The following is a 19,470-nucleotide window of genomic DNA, read 5'->3' as shown; positions in this document are numbered from 1 at the left end:
CCCACGGGAATACTCGTCAGTAGACTGTGCAGCAGCCAGCAGCCGGGAAGGGTAGGGGAAGAGAGGCAGAAGGAGAGCTCACCGCTCCCAAACTGTTGTTAATAGTTAGACAAACGCTCGGCTCCTGCTCTCCGAGCACTTCACAGACACGCCGGGTCAAGACCGTCAAAAGCAGAGTCTAAAGGCAGGTTCCTGGGTCCATAGTTCGGGACCTGCCTGATTTTCAAAGGTGTGGAGCACCCAACAGCTTGTTGTAATGAGCCATAAATGACGTGTCTCTGCTCAGTCCATGATTTTTAGGATCTAGCAAAGTGATGAATTTAAGCTCCCAGGCTTATCTTTTGAAGGCATTGGGCAGGTTTCCTTTGCGGATGAGGACTGAGAGGTCAGATAGGGAGTGATCGCTCTGGGAAAAGTGTTCACCTACCGGTGACAAGGTGTTTTTGTCTTTTATCATTTTTTTGCGCGAGTTCATTCAGAGATGCTCACAAGTAACAAAATTCAGGTCTTTTCCACTCACCTCCTTCACCTGTTGTTTATCCAGATGGAATATCTGTCCAGAGCTGGTAGCAGCAATTTCTTCGTACACTCGATACCCAGGGTGGCTTCTGTCCCCGCAATCCCCCGTTAGCACAAACACAACCTGCCACAGAGAAATGCATGACAGCAAACCAAGTCAGAAGAGACTGTCCAACCTGGGGAGATGCTAACCATCCTCCCCCCTCCCCCACTGGCAGCAGGTTGGCACGTGCCAACTACAGTGTGAACAACTCTTACGAGAGTGCTCCATGTCTCTATATATGTCAAGAGTTAGCCAACAGAAAACGTACCAGCAGACGGAGGTAACGAATACCTGGCACTGTTTATAGGTTTTGTAGGACCAGCTCAGCTGGGTACTGTTGTGCTTTGCAAAAGGCTTCCTTTGCGCAGCTCTTCATCACCTTGTGGGCTCAGGGAGTGGATGTTCAGTTCAGTGACTCCTGGGTCACAGAGAAGGGACATCTCCTGGGAACGCAGCTGCAAGCCTGTAGCTGGACTCTCACCTGGGACTGTTTGTGCTGCAGGAGCTGCAGCAACTCCTGCTTGCGATTGTAGTCTTTGGCCCGGGCATCCGAGAACACATAGATGAACGATCCTGGGTGCGAGACCTCCACAGCCAGCTGGATGGCTCCGACACTCATCTCCGGGCAATCCCCTCCACCCTGCAGCCAAAGAGCCCATTAGGAAACCCGAGTAATCCTAACGGAGCCCAAAGTGAGGGCTGCAGGAATCAACCTGCGGTGGGATGCCATTTCCATTAGGGAGGGGAAAACTTGCTGAGACCATGTGCCCCATCATGATCACTGCCTCATCTTCCAAGAGTTCAGTGAGCAATGCCTGCTCTGCCCTGGGCATATATCCTGAGCCAGGGCAACCCCTAGCGTGGACAGGCACAGTGCCATTTGCACTGGCGGTGCTTGAGCACGGGTATGCATCCCAGGTGCAAACAGCAGCTCCACCGGGCTACACAGGTGCCCCGTCACGAAGCTAAAGGCAGGAACCCCACTCAGTGTCTCATCCCGCACTTCAGAAACGCTAGGATTCATGCCTTTTTCAGACACCAAAATGCCACTTGTGAGTAGTTTATAAAGGGTTAATAAATGATGAATAGATGTTGTCATCACAGTTAATTATAAACCGTCACAGAGACCAACAGGTTGCTTGTAACCATCTTTAACACCTTCGACTACTGTGCTGGTGACCTCGGATAAGACGCGCTACTCCTGCCTGTAACCTGCTCACAACCCCTATGACTCATTCACAAATGGACCCTGCATGCAAAGCATGTGCAGTGCAAACACACGGCGACTAGAGATGGCCCCCAAGGCAGCTCAGCAACAGAGTCATCCAACCTCCCATTGTCCCAGGGCTTCCCAGCCTTCCCTCCGGTGCAACAGTTTCATCTCACACAGAATCTAAGTGCCAGCTTTCCTGTGGGACTGGGAAGAGATGCTCATTTAGGACACCGCCAGGACATTCCCACACCTCAGCTATTCTCCAGTAAGGGGCAGCTGGGCACACCCTGAGGCTGCTCTACGTCTGTGTTAGGAGTTGAACTTGTCCCCAGCAGCACCATCATTAGCCCTTCTCTTTCCCTGCCATGGGCACAGAAATGTATCTCCCTTAAGAGTGACAAGTGCCACCAGAATTCCTTGCTGCACCCAGTCCGCACGTGGCAGAGAGGATCGTGCTGCTGGAGGATGCTCCTAGTTATTTTTCAATGTAATGACAAAGCCGAATTCTTTCCTCTGTAGGGAGACCAGACGTCCCGATAAAATCGGGACCGTCCCGATACTTAGGTGTTTGTCCTGCGTCCCGATCTTTGGTCTTGGTCAGGACGCAATTTGTCCCGATATTTTGCTCTGCCGGCAGCATCCTATTCCTCTGGCCCGGATTCCATGGCAGCTCGGCTTAGGAGTTACGCTCCTTGGCATCTGGGGCTTCTTTGCCAACCGCTAAGGGTTACATTCCAACCAAACAAGCTGGGTTTCCAAACTGGCCACACTCAGGTTTCAAATACCAGTTACCACAGGCCACTCGCCAACAACGCTACAGATTTTAAGATGAGGTGGACAACTGTACCTGAACGTAGAGACCTCTGAGCTCTCGCTGGAACTCCTCGGGATCTGCTGTGAGGGTCGCTGGTCCAACCTCTGCCAAAGATATCGAGACAGCAGAAATCAGCACTTTCTCCTCTCTGGGCACAAGTCTGCAATCATCCCGCTCTCTCTCTCTCTCTCTCTCATATTAAGTTTCCCTATATCAGCCCCACTAGGCCTATGAGAGAGACAAGGTGGGTGAGGTAATATCTGTTACTGAACCAACCTCTGTTGGTGAAAGAGACAATCTTCCAAGCTACACAGAGCTCTTCTTCACCCACCTTGTCTCTCTAGTATCCTGGGCCCAACACGGCTACAACGACACCGCAAACATCAAAAGGCCCATGTTAGTTCCTGCCTGTCCCCAGAAACCTGCATCAGCAACTATAGCTTCCTTTCAAAGAACACTCCCTTGCCACTGGACGCTAGGTCTCCTTTACTGGGCTGGTTGATGATAGCTCGGCTAGTCAGTGCTTTTCGACGGTGGCCACCATCCCGTGTGGCATTGAGAGGTAATCTCCCCTCCGGCGTCCCAAAAGAGCTGCCCTGTAATGGGACACTTTCTAGGTTACAGGCTATTTAGGTCTCATCCACATTGTAACAGGACTTTGTTACACCCCCATATGGCTTGGTCCTGCAAACGGGACTGAGCCAGGCACTCAGGCACCAAGCCAGCGCTGAAGGGCCGTGCTGCCGCTGCAGCTTCGCTGCTCTGGTACCAGCGCTAACTAAGTAAAGCTGGCTCAGGTGCATCACACCCCGCGACGGGAGTGCAGACATTCCCTTTGTTGACAGAGGGTTGGAATTCAGGAGTTGCTGGCTCAGTCCTGTGCTCAGGCCACAAGAGCAGATTCCATCACACTCAGGGTATGTCTACACTGCAAGGAGACACCCGCAGCTGGCCCATGCAGCTCTGGTGGAGCTCCGGGACTCTCCCACTTCACAGGGTCCTATAGCTCAGGCTCCAGCCTGAGCCCGGATGTCTTCATTGCAATTAGACAACCTCGCAGCCCGAGCCCCCGAGCCCAAGTCATCTGGCACAGGCCAGCCGTGGGTTTTTAACTGCAGTGTAGACATTCCCTCATTGGTGCCGCAGGCATCTCCCCATGTGTGCGATGCCTTTCCACGGTTAACACTCCTCCCCTCCGGGCCTTGCAGCTTTGGGTGAGATGGGGGGGCACCTTCAAAGCCTACTATTCTGCTAGTGGCTAGAGCAGGGCAGGTGGAGGACCAAGCTCCCGGGTTCTACTTCCTGGCTGTGAGCCGGGGCATATCACTGCAGCCTTGTCTACAATGAGAAAACGCATCACGCTGACACGTTTTAACTAATGCGACACTAAACTCGACTCCGCCCTAGAGTTAACCACAACCAGCTCCTAACACATTATTAAAACATGACTGCCCTTGTCCTCCCTCAAGGCAAAATCACGTTTTGCATCAAGTTAGCGAAGAGAAGTTAGTTAACACAATGCACTTCCAGAGGTCCATTGCGCCTCAGTTTCCCCACCGCTCTCTGGGGGTTAAGAGCACCGACCTGCCTCAGAGGAGGGCTGGGAGTTTTAATGGAAGAGACCCTCAGATGAAAGATGCCACATATAGGTGCAAAGAGCCATCAACACACCGAACTCTGGCTCAGCACCAGTGAACTGACCAATCGCACCCCTTCCCCAGACCGCTTCTCTCTGGACATGAGCCTCTGAAATTATGTCAACGCTCTGACCGACTCCCACAGAGACTGGAAGGCTTTTCCTTCAGCTTAACAGGAGAGATGGCCAATTTACCGAGCCAGGGTGCTCCAGTTACAGCAAACCAGACGCCTGGCCTGACAAGGGACCTTGCAGCCAGACGAGTCCCCGGCAAGAGGGAACCCCATCTGTTTCCACGCAAACTTAAACAGCTACAGCGGGATAGAGGTTCCCCCAGCCCCGCCCACCATGCCCCATCCTCCCGCACCTCCCGAGCTATTTCAGCTCTTTCCCGGGTTGACAGAGACCCTCTGCTTTTCAGGTGCCCTTTGTGACGGCAGTGAGAGGTGATCACCCTTACAAAGCCCAAGGAGGGCTGTAACCGCTCCCATACCAGAGGACACAGGGGCAGCCCCAGAATCCCTCCAGGCTTTTAAAAGATGGTTGGCCTTGCAGCATGGACAAGGCCGATCAGCACGGTAACTAGGTTACCAGACTGGGCTACGGCCTTGGACTGCAGCCTGGCTCAGGGACGTGGCTAACACGCAGCTCAGTCCGGCCTAGACTACAAGACCGAGCCCTGCTGGGTAGTTATTCCTGTGAGGGCAGGACCTTGGCTGGGGTGTGATGGCAACAATGCACAGCACGTGCAGAGCAGATGTTGTGGGTATGAAACTTCCCGGTGTGGAGCAGCGTGGGACAGAGAACGGAGGAACGGGAACTTGCCAAGTCCTTAAGTATCCCCATTTAGATGAGCCACAGAGTCAACTGACTTATCTGGATCCATCCCCAAGGAAGAGTCACGTCTGGTACCTTGAGACATTCCATACACAGGACCATATTAAATGGAGTCCACTCAAATCACCTGGCCTAGCGTTCCTCGGGGCGCCGTCTCCAGCAGTAACCAGTGCAGAAACACGAGCTGCCTGGGTTTAATGGACAAGCCAGCTGCTCTCTCTGTTACAAAAGACAGATGCATCCCCACCGACCAAGTGGATGCAGGGCTGCAGAGAGGGGCCCTGTTTCTATTAAGGAATGTAGACAACAGACAGATGCCGGTTCATTCTAAAAGTGCCTCTGACAGCTTCTCCTGCTGTCTTCAGTATTCTTAATTCAAATGTTCCTGTCTTCATAATTGCTATTTTCTGCATGAATTTTTGGCAGAGAGCTTGTTCTTATTTGGTATGAATGATTAGCACCTCATGGATGTGTATATAAGCAAGAACAATTAAGAGGAGCAACTTTCATCTTTATTTAACTTAGAGCATTGTTTCCTTGTTTATTATTACCATTCAAATAAACAATTACGACTTCTAGCCCAGTTGTGTTCTTCAGATAGAAAGACCTCAAACTGCTCTGCGGCATCTCTTCACCCAACCACTAAAATTCAGCCAACTCTGGGGTGGATCACTGTAACTGTAACAGCGTACGGCAACAGTAGTTTGGGACATGATGTGAAGTGTATCCGCCAGCAGAAAAAGCAAAAGAGGATTTTTAGGGAAGCAGGATGTAATTAACCAGATTAGAATGTGGCCAGGGTCCTCAGAATTAACACCATAATTAATCCTTGTGAAAAGTGACCTGCCCTCATTAATGCCCACAAGGATCAGCCAATATACAGCACTTGCAGTACGATAGGGCCCTTACCATCTTGCTGGTTCTGTGCTGGCTGGAGAAGCTAGAGTTCCTGTATGCCAGAGTCCTGTGCAGGGGGCGTGGCCTCAATGGGAAGAGGCGGGGCCTTTAAATACCCAGGCCCTTTAAATCAAGATTTAAAGGCCCCAGGACTCTGGCTGCAGCGGCTGGGAGCCCCAGGCCCTTTAAAAAGCTGATGGAGTCCCAGGGGTTCCTGGCTGCTGCCGCTACCCTGGGGCTACGGCAAACAGGCTCGGGCAGCAGGGCTCTGGCAGCGATTTAAAGGGCCCGGGGCTCCGGCCGCTGCAGGGAGCCCTGGGTCCTTTAAATCGCCAGCCTAGGGAAGCCGGTCCACTGTCCGGCACAGCGTACCGGCTTACTTTCACCTCTGCTGCTAGTCCAAGATAAAAGCCAAGTAGCCTCGTCTTCACTGTTATTTGAACCTGTGTTAGCTGACCTGAGTTAAGGACACACTTTTGGCCGTACAGACAGATCCTCGGAGAGCCAATACCCCCGTCCCTGTCCTGCAGCACCCAGCCTCTCTGAGGTCTTCCATCCAAGTACAGAGCTGGCCCAACCCTGCTCCAGTTCCGGGACTGGAGGAAATTGCAGTCCAAGCTGCAGGGCCTTGAATTAAGCAAGGACCTGAGGCTAAAGCAATTGAAATGGGATGGCAATGTGAGGAGAATCAGCTGCAGCAGGAATCCCCCAGGATTTGGGGAGGCTTGTTAGAATTACTTCAGGAAACTGGCAGCTTCCATCTCAGGCCCTGGCTGTCTGGGTCAGACTGATGCTTTTCCAAGTTAAACCGATACTTTCTAGCCAGTGAGTCAGGTGCCAATGCTTCTAGCCATATTAGCATAACCCTGCTCTGGCTGTGTTTGGCGCGTTTACCTCCCAGCGTGCCCTGTGCCTAACAAGGCGGAACAGCTGAGGATCAGAAGGGGGACAATAGGGCAGGACAAAGTTGCCTTGAACGGGTAGGGGGACTTTGATCCTTACTCAATGCAGCTCTGTGTGTTTCCATACGGCGTCAGGGTTAATGGAACCACAGTCCTAGGCCTTTTACGGGAGCAGAACTCAGTCCCCAGAGTGAAATGGGCTCAGTATGACTGGAACCAATGGCCCTAAATTAGTGCAATGCAATGTCTTGCGCAAATGGGGCCCGTATTTCGTAGCATTTTTCATATTGGACCAGAACAACTGATTCTGGCTTAATGCAACGCAGCACTTTGTCTGGACCAGAACCATGGATCCTGGTTTCTTGCACTGCATTGCCCTGGACCAGAACCAGGGGTTTGGGGTCAGCGCAATGCATTGTTCTCAACAGGGTTAGCGCGAACCGGAACCGCCTTACCTGGGTCATGGAAGGGGATCAGCGCATAGTTGCTAATGGCTTTTGTGCTCCTGCTGAGTGTCCGCTCCAAGATCCGGGATGCTCCATCCATCACCTGCACCAGGTCGTCGTACATGGAGCCAGTGACATCAAAGACAAAGGCCAAGGTGACCCCTCCAGAACCAGGGATGGGCTCTCCAAGGCCTGAGGCCAGTAGCAACCAAAGCCCCAGGAGGAGCCCTGCTCTGTGATGCATGGCTTGGGAGTCCTCCAATGCACAGAGACAGGCAACCCCTCTGCTCCTGCTACTGCCTGGAGACATGGCCCCCCCAAACCTCCTTCCTCGGCTTCCTTCGTGCAAAATGCTGCTTCTCCAGTTCGTTCCGCCCCCACTCCCCAAAAAGAGCTGAGAATCTCCCCCGGGGCCAGAACGATCCCACGCAGAGAAATCAGGCTGCCTTTTCCTTAGCTACTTCTAGAGGGGCAGAGGAGAACCCCCAGCTGCAGACCCAGCTCCCCCCCAGCCTTTCCATTCATTCCTGGCTGCTCCCAGACAGGCACTGAAACAAATCAGCTGCCAGTGCTGCTGGGCTAATGCCCCTTTGCTAGAAGGTGCCCTCCTTGGGGAGGGGCGAGCCGAGAGCAGCTCTTGGAAGAAGTGCAGCCACCAACAGCTGCATGAAGGAAAATCCTCCAAAGTTCAGCTTCTGCAAGGGAGAAGAAAAGCACTTTCTGAGCAACTCCCCTGGTGAGGCGGTGGGTGGGAGCTGGAGGAAGGGGCGATTGGAAGCAGGTCCTAAAGCCCACATCATTCACTGAAACACTAGCCTGCTCGGCTCCCCCACCACTCAAACACTCCCCGGCTCAAGCCAGCAGACGCAGGCTGAATGCTACAGGGGGTCAGAGGAGGACACGGGGCAAGCAGCTGAATGGATGTGGGGAAACCAGGCCAGGAAGGAAAGATGTACAGGAGGAGAGAACAGCTGGATGTTCGCTGAGATGCAAAGGGAGCGGCGGATGAGGCAGCTCCAAGCACACCAGGCGCTTGCCCCTGAAAACACAGAGCAGGGCAGATCTCTGGTGCGGCTTGAGGAGGCCGGATGGATTCTCAGCCCAAATGGCAGACGCAGCCTCCCAGCTAGAAAGGCCCGTAGGGTGACACAGACGTGCCTGGCCTGGGAAGGGGGGTGCAGGCGAAAGCCACCCCACCAGCCTCCAAGCTGCAGCCCACAGTGAATAGCTTGCAAATGGTAATGCAAACACAGAGACATGTAGAGCAAGGGGTGGGGTGGGAAATGCATTCCTTGTCTGTGAAGTTATGGATTATTTCAAGCCAGGGAACAAATAATCAGGGGGTGGGGTGGGGGGGTGGAAGGTGAAGGACCCCGTGGGCAAGATTTTTGGCTCCCCTTAAAGATCAGCCACTGAGCTCTTTCAGATCTTATCTGGGTCATCTGAATAAGACACTCAGCTGTCGCTCGGGTTTCAGAGCTGTGGCCCTTAGTCTGTATCGGCAAAAACAACGAGGAGTCCGATTTGTTAGTCTCTAAGGTGCCACAAGGACTCCTAGCTGTTGCTCAGTCAGTTCCTTACGAAAGGGGATTCAGGGATCAATCATTTGCTAAGGCCAGTAGGTGAAAAGGCAAGGCAGAGAGGAAAGAGCCCCCAAGCAGTGCCTTCAGTGCTTCTCTCCGTGCTGTGCAGCCAGGCTCATGGAAGCCTCTCTCCATCTTCTCATTCTCTGGGCCAAATTCTGATCCGAGTTCTATCAGTGCAACCCAACAGACTCGCATGGAGTAGCATACAAGTCACAGAGCAATGTCAGATCAGAATCACAGGCCTTGTCTACTCACCAACCTGCAGCCACTCAGTGAAACTGGTGCAAACCCCTCCGTGCACACTCATTTTGGTTTAAAAGTAGCGGGTTTCATCTTCAGCTTAATCCTGTCCCTGATCAATTTAAACTAAACCCCCAAATAACCCCGATTTAAACCAAAGTAAGAGTGTCCACACAGCTTTTTGTGCAGGGTTAACTAAACAGTTTTCAAATCACAACACAAGTTCAACCCATGCAACTGTGTATGTAGACAAGACCTCAGCGTAGCAGGCTGCAGCAGGGAGGCCCCCCCATCCTTTTGGTTTATTAGAGGAGATGTTTAATTTCCCTGTCACTAGTTCCTGAAGCAGCATATCGTACCAAGGAAACAGGGAAGAAAAGAAGGGAGAGATCTGTGGTAACGTCAGTCTTGGGAAAAGAGTCTTTAAAGAAACAAATGGGAGCCCTGGGACAGTGCCCGCGTTAACGTTCACAGGCAGGGCTTCATAAAGGTCCCGATGCATCGAAATGGCACGGCAGCCTCTTGGACAGACACTTCCAGGTGGGAACTATTCCTTTGTTCTTTCCACTCAGTATCGCCCCCAAGTCAGCCAGCAGCAGTCAGCTGGGTGCTTCTGTCTAATTTACTGCTCCACCCACAAACCGGCTCCAACCTGCCTTCAGCTACCCACTTCACACAACAGAATATTGTCTGCAAAGCAACAGCAAGAGGTGTTGCCCTCCTGCACAGGGATGCAGCAGCTGGGCGGTTGGTCTCCTCTTCAGCTAGCAGGGCCAGGAGAACGAGCTGGGTGATATGGACTAGATGTGCTGCAGGAGGCTGTAACCACACCAGCAGGTGAACATCTGATGCACTGCAGAGGTCACACTTCCCAGATGGACACTGGAGGAATCTGAAGGTGACCCAGTGACACCCAGTGCGTCTGAACCTGCTGCATGTGGGGTAGCTGGCTGGTCCGGTGCCTTAAGAGGCTGCCTGGTATTTCGCTGGGTTGTTTTCTATCAGTCACCTTCTAAAAATGCTTGGGAAGCTAATTCCCTGTAATTACCTTATCTATTGCTACTGAGCAACCGTTTACTTCCTAGCCCAGCTGCAGCCCATCAGGAGAGCAATTCCAGACACACCGGAACCTGGCTCTTTTTCCTTTTATTAATAACCATCCTGTTCAACCGAGCAGGATTGTTCAGCACTGAGGGGAAGAGCAGAACTAGCCAGGCGAGGGGATTCACGCAAGGGAAGTGTCACCATCTTTCCATCTTCTGCAAAAGGCCCGGGAGGAGGACAGAGTAAATGGGAATCAAGCCCAAACTCCTAAAGTGGTCCCAGCCACGTGCAAGCGTTTCCAGTTCTGCTGGAAACACCGAAGGGAGGTGGCGGGGCCGGAGAAATCAAAGCCCAGGAGTTCATTCCCTTCCCAGGCCATTTTTACTTACTTGGAAAGTAAACTGGTTTGTAGCCACAGCTTCGTCCCAGGGATGGTGGCCGCACAGGGCACGTAAAATCCACATTAGCCAGGGATCTGAGGGCAATGCAGGCCCCTGGGTCACAGACCCTTTGCTTGTTCACCTCCCTCCCTGTTGGGAGCGAGTTCAACTCACGACTGCTTCTTTTCAGCAGAGCCCCAGCTTTGGGCTGTGCCCAGGAGTGGCTCCCTCTCTCTCAGCAGGAAAGGGGTGCACAGAGAACCCCCTTCCATGCTGTCTGTGCTCACTTTACCTACCGGCTTTGGCGAGCAAGGCTGCCCTCTAGTGGCTGGGTCCACACGCAGGATAAGGGACCTACTAATGTCAGCCAGGGGCAATCTTCCGGAGCCACCTGCACCCCATAGATTCTGATCAACTCCCTGCCTGCTTGCTCCCCGCCGTGCTCCTGGGCAGGGCTGGCTCTAGACCCCAGCGCGCCAAGCGCGCGCTTGGGGCGGCATCCCGCGGGAGGGCGGCAGGCGGCTCTGGTGGACCTCCCGTAGGCATGCCTGCGGAGGGTCCGCTGGTCCCGCGGCTCCGGTGGAGCATCCGCAGGCGTGCCTGCAGGAGGTCCACCAGAGCCGTGGGACCGGCGACCGCCAGAGCGTCCCCCCCGCGGCGTGCTGCCCTGCTTGGGGCGGCGCAAATCCTAGAGCCGCCCCAATATGCTATAAAAACTCCCCGGCCCACCTGTGCCACAAGAACTGGCTTTCTGCATGTAAAAGCCAGGGCCGGCGTTAGGGGGTAGCAAGCAGGGCAATTGCCTGGGACCCCCACGCCACAGGGGCCCCCACAAAGCTACACTGCTCAGGCTTCAGCTTCAGCCCCAGGTGGCAGGGCTCAGGGCCCCGGGCTTCAGCTCCATGCGGTGGGGCTTTGGTTCTCTGCCAGTCTAATGCTGGTCCTGCTTGGATGCCCCCCGCAACCTGCTCAAGGCCCCCTAGGGACCCCTGGTTGAGAATTACTGGTTTAAAGGCTTCAGCCAGTACTTTCAGGAGTGGTTAGGGAGTCAGGCTCGCGCACACATGCTGATTTGCACACAGACGTTTCTATGCACAGACTTTTTCCCTCCACTGGTCCCCACTGGCTACAGAGCCCACCCCAACCAGGACCAGCACTCAACCCCGGGTCTCCTGCTGGGCAGCCCGGCTGGAGCCGTTTTCTAATCTAGTCATATCGCTATAGCTCCTTCTCTGCCAAGGGAACCCCCAGTGCTGATCAGCGGGGGGCAGGGCACAGCAGAAAGGAGACACGGGGGTAGTCACTAAGGACTTGTCCACAAGGGATATTATTAGCAAGCAGAAGTCAAGCCCAGCTCCATTAGGAAATAGGAGTGAGCCTGTTTTTGCCACCCTTCTCTGCCATCCCAGCAGCCTCTCTTCTAGCTCTCCCCCTGAGCAATGGGAGGGGAAGGTTGTGCTGGATTTAACTCTTTCGTCACCAGCAATCAGGTCCGTGCCTGTGTCCCCAGTCAAAATGCTTGACAAACTCGCTGCATAAAGCATCCCCCAAATGCAGCCAGGTCTGCATCTCCTCCAGCCAGTGCATGTTGCACAAGTCAGGGTCGGGGCTTTAGTGGCTGGGGACACCAGGGCAAACCTCTGCTTGGGTTAGAAGTGCTGTAGGATCGGCAGGGTGAGGTCTTCCAAACTGCTTGGCACTGGCGTAACTCTGTTCCCATTGACACCAATGAGAGCTTTACCGGTGCTAGGCCGGGGCTCAGCGCCTTTGAAAAATCCCTCCTCGGTGACCATAAAGAACCTTTATTGTCCAGGTCTCATCAGAAAGGTCCCCTTCACCCCCCAGCACCCTGCAGGGAACTCTGTTTATGTACCTGGGAAGAATGCAAATCCATTGGGATTTGACCCTGTGCTTGCAGGAGTTCTGTGGTTTTAGCTACATTAACCATTGGCAGGAAACCTCCCGTCAGTGCTGCATCACAGTGCAAATCCCCCATTGCTAACGTAGATAGGGCACTGGTGTTTTCTTATTATTCATTGTTTATATTACAATAGCACCCAGAGGCACAGCCTGTGCCCCTTTGTGCTAGGCATCGCAATACTGGGATGGCAGGAGTCGGCAGGTGGCACTGTTACACATAGTCTTACAAGTCATTTTTCTTAGCATGCAAGCACTGTTCAGTCTGAAGAAGAGCTCCATCGCTGTCAGTTCGGTGATGCAAATTCTTTGGGGGAGCTGCAGCAGGCAGCAGGGACGTTTGTTCTCTGCCTTAATCTAAGTAGAGTCCGTTCTTGGGGCAGAGTTCTTCTGAGGAACAGGGTGTTGCGTGGGCTGAGCTTACTGAACGAGAGAATTGGCTGCATGCCATTTGTGACCACCTCTGTTCCAGGACTGGTGTATAGAGAATAAAGAAAACAGTTTACACTAATTTCTCTTTCTGAATCGCCTAGACATCAGCTACCACTCTGCAGAGCGGAGGGGTGACAATATACGTAGTGAGAGACAGAATTTACAATCTGACTAGACATGACAATGGTTGGTGGGGCAGAGAGAGATAGTGACTTGCCCACGGTGACATAGTGAGTCAGTAATGGAGGAATAAGACCCCTGTGCACTGTCCCATAATTGAGTGCTTTATTCACTGACCGTGCTGTCTTCTATGACACTTCCACACCTGATACTGCACTGAATAGTGTTGGACAATGTGGTAGAAATGCCAGTGGCCAGTCTACACTGGGGGTCCCAGAAATGGAGCTGGACTAGTGCGAGGTTTCAGTGTAGACAGCCTACTTGTTTAAAGCCTAAAGCCTGCGCCACTAAGCCATCTCCTCTGGACTCCCAACAATAATTAGTCACATTGTTAAGATAGAAAAGAAATCAAGATGTGCTGCGCCAAAGGATTTGCGCAAGACTTTCAGGGCTTATTTCCAGAAGACTTGGCAGATCGAAATTGCAAATGCAATTTCATAGGATGTTAAAAGCATAATCCATGCATGCAGCCCAGTGACCCCTTCTCTATCTATCCATGCTCAAACAGATATAATGGTGGGGGGGGGGAGGAGAGGAGATGGGGGAAAGCACAATTAGATTCTGGAAGATACAATTACAAGACATTAAAATCAAACATCATCATCAGTTGCAGGCCAAATCGAGAATGACAGCACTTTACTGCACATGCTAAGCATAGGGATTCCAGGAAACAATGGCTGGAGACCCGACCAAGATGGGGAAGGAGTATGGAGTGAAAAGGCTGCACTCACGCTCAGTGCAATGGGAAGTAAGAAAAGGCCAGAGCATATGGGGCAGATTAGAAGCTATCTTGGCAAAGAACAGCTACCATGGGGAAAACATGGATAAGAGGTGGTCGACCGTTACCTGCTGGTCCCAGGAAGAGGAGCTGGGAGAGAAGCAGTAAGGTTGGGTGAAGGATGTGTGGAAGGTTCATGACATGCAGCAGGATCTTGGGCTGGACACCAGGAACAGGGAGCAGAAGCTAAGAGCACCAGCATGAAAGAATATAAACAATCATCAGTGGACTACAGGCGGGCAAGCCCTGGGCAGTCCCACTGTGTCCTCCATCCCGGGCGCTTCTGCAAACACTCCTGAATGCAGCCCCGTGACACCACTGTTCCCCATTTTACACGGGGGGGGGGGGGGTATGGAGGCACACAAGCAGCCTGCACTAGCGCCATGGCAGAATTGCCAGCCCCGTGCTTTAACCACCAAACCGTGACCAGTGGAAGCACCCAGGGAAACGGCAACCGTTCAGATCAGCTCCAAAGCCTGCCAAGGGGCCCGGCCAAAGGGCCTTCTAACCTAAACACAGTATATCAGTCTGCCAAAGGACACGCCTGTGACTGGTCTCCGGTCAGAAGGGAGGCCAGGGCATGGCCTCCCTGCCACATGCCTGAGCACAATGCCCTGCAGACGTGGCCAGCGCATGTATCTAATCCACACGTGAAAGATGAGGCATAACTCCCACCCGTACTCCGCTGGCCTCCCCGAACCGGACAAGAGCATCTGTCTCAGTCCGTTTCTTAAGCGTGGATCTCACCAGTCCTCCCCAGCTGGTGGTCCTGCCAGGTTGTAAGTGGAGCTGAACTGAATTCTGCAGGCAGATGTATTGGTTGGTGGCCTTAAGGTGCCCAGGGGATTCCGCTTTGGCAGGGAGGTGGAATGGCTGCAGGGTAGTATTCAGCCTTGTAAGGGCACCGCTGCGTACTTTTTGGTGGTTGGAAAAATACTGGCAGGGAGATGTTTTTTGTCACTGCTGGGATCTCAAATCTGCACTGACATGATGGTCAGTTGTATTAACAAATACATCAGGACTCTCCACTCCACTCAGCAGGATAAAGCATTGCCCTAACTGAAATAATTGTGTCTGTCTCTTAATGCCCAGCACCCCGAATCCCCGCTCCCCCCCCCCCCCCGGGGCCTGAGTTCACAGGACAGATACAAGGCAGCACAGCATGTGTCCGAATCTGAACATAAGCTCCTGAACCGCTGCATTGGTTTGTGGGCTACATGGGAGGAAGCCCAGAGAAGAGCAGCGAAAGGGCCAGACAGCGAGACCCTGAATCACGCCGCACGTCACGAACGGAGTCAGCGGGGCTGTGGCAGAGTGATGTGCCACCCAAAAGGATTAGGCAGTGGGTGGCTCAGGGGGCTGGAGCGAACTCGCTTCTTTCCCTTCTAGGCCTGTTTGAATCCAGCCTCAGGACAAAGCATGACCCCAGTCTGATGCCCCTTCAGGGTCCTCAGTGAAACAAAAGGAGCCTGGTGGGCTAAAGGCATCGTGTCTCCATCTCCATCCACAGAGGGGTGGAAGGGGCACAGAGCGTAATGCCCAGCACATGGGCAGGGTACGCTCGGCGGGTGAAGAAAGAGGCCCCAGCATTAATCTCACAGGACCATATGAAAAGCAGAAGAAGAAGAACAGGATTAAAATAAAATAAAAACCACAGCAAACCCCCTCCCTCCAGCCTCAATTTTCTCCAGGCTGAGAATGGAAATGCCACATTCCTGCCTGGAACGAGCTTGTGCCCACCCACAGTCCTACCCTGCTCATTTCGGAGACGTGAACTAACTCGCTCCTTCCAGCTGCCAACTCCCAGCAGCCTCGCTGAGCCAGAGCCGTTAGCAGGCATTGGTGGGCAGCGAAGGCTCAGTGAGGAATCCCTGTGCTTGTTACACCCACATGTACAGCCTGGGAGCCAAACGTGTGGTCCTGGCCCCTGGGTGCAGGCCTCGAGAGGTAAAGGCTGGAGAGGAACCCCTGAAGGGAACACTAAACCTTCGGGTTACAGGCTTTCCTCAGCAGTTGTGGTGAGGAAACCAGCAAAAGAAACCACTGGAGATTTAAGGTTATGGTGCCGCCCAATCAGACCAAAGGAATGGGAGGAGCCTAGGGTTGCCAGGTGTCCGGTTTTTTATCAGAAATTCCAGTAGAAAAGGGACCCTGGTGGCTCCGGTCAGCACCACTGACCGGGCCATTAAAAGTCCAGTTGGCGGCACAGGTAGGCTTCCTAGCCGGCTCCGCGTGACTCCCAGGAAGCTGCTGGCATCTCCCTCTGTCTCCCAGGCGGAGGGATGGCCACAGGGGCTCTGCGCGCTGACCCCGCCCCCAGCACCAGCTCAGCTGCTCCCATTGGCCAGGAACCACAGCCAATGGGAGCTGAGGAGGCGGTGCCTGCAGGCACGGGCAGCACGCAGAGACACGTGGTCGCGCCTCTACTTAGGAGCTGGAGGGAGATGCCAGCAGCTTTCTGGGAGCCGCCTGAAGTAAGCGCCGCCAAAAGCCCACACCTCCTCCTGTATCCCAACCCCCTACCCCACCCTGGAGCCCGCTCCTGCACCCCAAAACCTGGCCCCACCCTGTAACCCATACCCACAGCCGGAGCCTCACTACCCCACACCTCAACCCCCTGCCTCAGCCCGGTGAAAATGAGCGAGTGAGTGAGGGTGGGGAGGAGCGAGTGACAGAGGGAGGGGGATGGCATGAGTGGGGGTGTGGCCTCAGAAAAGAGGCATGGCAGGGGGCGGGGCAAGGGTTTTGGTTTTCTGCAAATAGTTGGCGACCCAGGAGCTAGGTGATATCAAAGGAGTTTGAGCACAAGGCACAGAAAGAAACAGATGCAGCTGGATGAGCCACCAGCCTGATTAATGTATGAATGGGGAGAATTTACAGGGACTCGTTCTTTTAGGGTCTCTCTACTGACCTAATATGGCTGCCCGCACCCAAATGTATTGCAAAGCACGTGGTCAAGTCCCCAGCCTGGAGAGACCAATGGCCTGTCATATATAAGCAGTGCGTGTTTCTTATTTGGAGAGGCTCACTTCCTCGGACATTTGGCGCCATCTATGGCCTGATCCTCAGCAGACCCTGTTTAGCTCATTGTCCTGGAAAACCTTGTGTTGGGCTTGTCATAGGCGCTGACGCCGTGAGTGCTCTGGGGCTGAAGCACCCCTGGGGAAAAAATGGTGGGTGCTGAGCACCCACCGGCAGCCCCCCTCTCAGCACCTTCCCTTCCCCCCAGTGCTTCCTGCTCACCAGCAGTGCCTCCACCTCCCTCCCTGCGCCTCCCGCCCACTGCAATCAGCTGTTTCATGGCATGCAGGAGTCTGGCGAGGGAAGGGGGAGGAGTGAGGACGCGGGGGTGGGAAGAGGCGCGGTGGGGGTGGAGCAGGGGCGGGCGTGTGGCATTGATGGAAGGGGTGGAGTGGAGGCAGGGCAAAACCAGGGATTGAGCCCCCCCGGCATAATGAAAAATCGGCGCCTGTGGGGCTTGTGCTACACAAACCACCCTGGCTTGCCCTTTGGGAGGTTTCCTGGGGTTGCCTTTACCTGTCCATTCACGTCCCAAAGGGGTTTCCTCAAAGCGGGTGTTGCGAACCAGGTCCTCTCTCCACGTTCCATCCTTCATCTCACCGTGTAAAGAGCTGGAACGTCCCTCCCTGGCGGTGTCCAGGTCCCAGCATTCTTCCAGGCTCCTTCAGCAACAAAGCATCTTCCACCGCACGCAGCCGCACCGCTCCCCTGACTCGCCCCTGGGAACCAGACAACCCTGGCAGGAGCTCCCTCTTACCAACAGCCAGGCCCAACAATGGGGCTGCGTGAAGCAGGCTGCTGGCAAGGCAAGCCAGTGCTTGTCGCAGCCAAGATTTCCAACAACTGTTGGCCAATTCTGTCACCCCTCCTCAGGCCAAGTAGAGCCTTACTCCAGGGGGAAGTCCCAGGGATTTCCCAGCACGGGAGGAAGTTGACGGAGATACTGGCCTTTCATGGAGCTCATTACGAGACAAGCTCACAGCAGAACCTCCATGTGATCCTGCAGACCAGGCTTTGAGCCAAACTGAATTCAGTGGAATAGTTGTGGGGTAAGGTGCGTCTCCGCAGAGCCAGACTGTGATGCCTTTTACTTGTTATGGAGAACACCTGCCTGCCTGGAGAGTCCCACCAGTAGCCGGGTGTGGCACAATGGGCTGCTCAGAGTGTTTATAGGAATCATACTTGGCTCCAAAGCGGAGGTAGAAGAATCCTGCCCTAAACCAATAAACTTGAGGGACAAACAGATTCCCAGGGCCTGGCTCAACCTAACTACACAGCTAATGGCAACAGTTACAGAACAAGACAATACAAGGGCTCCTCTTCTTGGGTGAAATCCTGGCCCCATTGGAGCCAAAGGGAATTTTGCCATTGACTTCAGTGGGGCCAGTTCACGCCTTCCTCTTCAGTCTGTTGTTCGTATGTGTACAGCGCGTATGTTCCTAGGTAGAGACTCTCTCCGTAGTTCACGTACCCGGCTTTGCAGTGCACCACAGACCACGTGCGCTTTGTTACTGCCATTAAGCGTTTATTTCGACTCTCACAACGTTCTGGGGTTTTGGTTTTGTTTTTGAATTGAGCTCAAGATTTAAAAGACAAGGCAATTAGGGTGCATGCAAGCCAAACCGAAGGGAGTGACACCAGCGCAGACACACACACAGGGCCTGGGCTTTACAAATGGGGCTCTTTGCAGAAGCTGTTGTTTCTTAGCCAAGAGCTCTGCTGATTGCGGGTGAGGACACAGAGCAAGGGGCAGACAGAGGCTCTGCGGAACAGAAAGAGAGAGAGGAGGAAATGGAAGCTTTGCTATGTCCCGGTGGGGCTGGATCTGGTGGTCTCTGAAATCGATGGCAAAGCTTCAATGAGGCAGAATCAGGTCCTCAAAAATGCCCTAACAGTCACACAATGACAGTTTCTTAAGGGTGAAATTCATCCCACTGTGGAAGGCCCAGGCAAGCCCTTATTCATCACTTTAACCCCACATAAAGACCCCAAGGCCCAGACCCTCAATGGTATTTAAGCTCCTAACTCCGTTGAAATCAAGCCCAAAGACCTTTAAGTGCCTCGCGGGAGCCCTGGGCACGGGGCAGAATTTCACCTTCACTGCATTCAGAAAGGGGATTTCCTTATGGCTTTGGCTTAGTTTGACTAATGTCCCTGTGTGCAAATTACCTCTGCAGGCCCCCTCTCTCCCTGCCCCCTTGCCTTGTGAGGTCCTCACTAGGGCAGGAAATCTCAGCAGGCAAATACTGAAGCAGTCACTGCTCTAGGGTCATTTGTGTAGCCAGCTCAGGCGGACGCAGGTTATAACCGGCTTCTTAAAACTGACCTACGTGCGAAAACGGATTCCCTGCTCCATTGCTAAAACCGACTTTAAAAAAAATGGAATCAAAAGGACTTGGGACTTTTGATTTCCTTAGCAGCAGGGAGGGAGAGAATGGACAATTCCTGCAGATCAGAGCGGGGGCTGACAAGGAAGCAGACGTGAATAAATCCTTCTTCACCCTCCAGGTCATTCTGCTTTTACCTGCTAATTGCGCCTCCCCCAGGTTTGACCTTTCCTAACTAAACCAAGTGGTTCTCCCCTG

General features: G+C 53.5%; 1 protein-coding gene across 1 annotated transcript in view; it reads right to left on the bottom strand.

The window, feature by feature from the left end:
* Positions 1 to 7,655, bottom strand: part of HMCN2 (hemicentin 2) — a 107,926-nt gene extending 100,271 nt beyond the window's left edge. The window contains exons 1-4 of the mRNA XM_044992679.1: positions 7,317 to 7,655; positions 2,623 to 2,693; positions 1,044 to 1,202; positions 521 to 643 (exon numbers count right to left, since the gene is read on the bottom strand). Coding sequence (XP_044848614.1) covers positions 521 to 643; positions 1,044 to 1,202; positions 2,623 to 2,693; positions 7,317 to 7,617 — 654 coding nt within the window. The 5' untranslated portion in view covers positions 7,618 to 7,655. The remainder of the gene's footprint in view (positions 1 to 520; positions 644 to 1,043; positions 1,203 to 2,622; positions 2,694 to 7,316) is intronic.
* Between the last annotated feature and the right edge of the window lie 11,815 nt (positions 7,656 to 19,470).

Source organism: Mauremys mutica, chromosome 18 (genome assembly GCF_020497125.1).
Source record: "Mauremys mutica isolate MM-2020 ecotype Southern chromosome 18, ASM2049712v1, whole genome shotgun sequence".
Classification (NCBI taxonomy): Eukaryota; Metazoa; Chordata; order Testudines; family Geoemydidae; genus Mauremys; species Mauremys mutica.
Note: the sequence above shows the minus strand (reverse complement) of the source record. Positions and strands in the feature narration are given on the sequence as shown.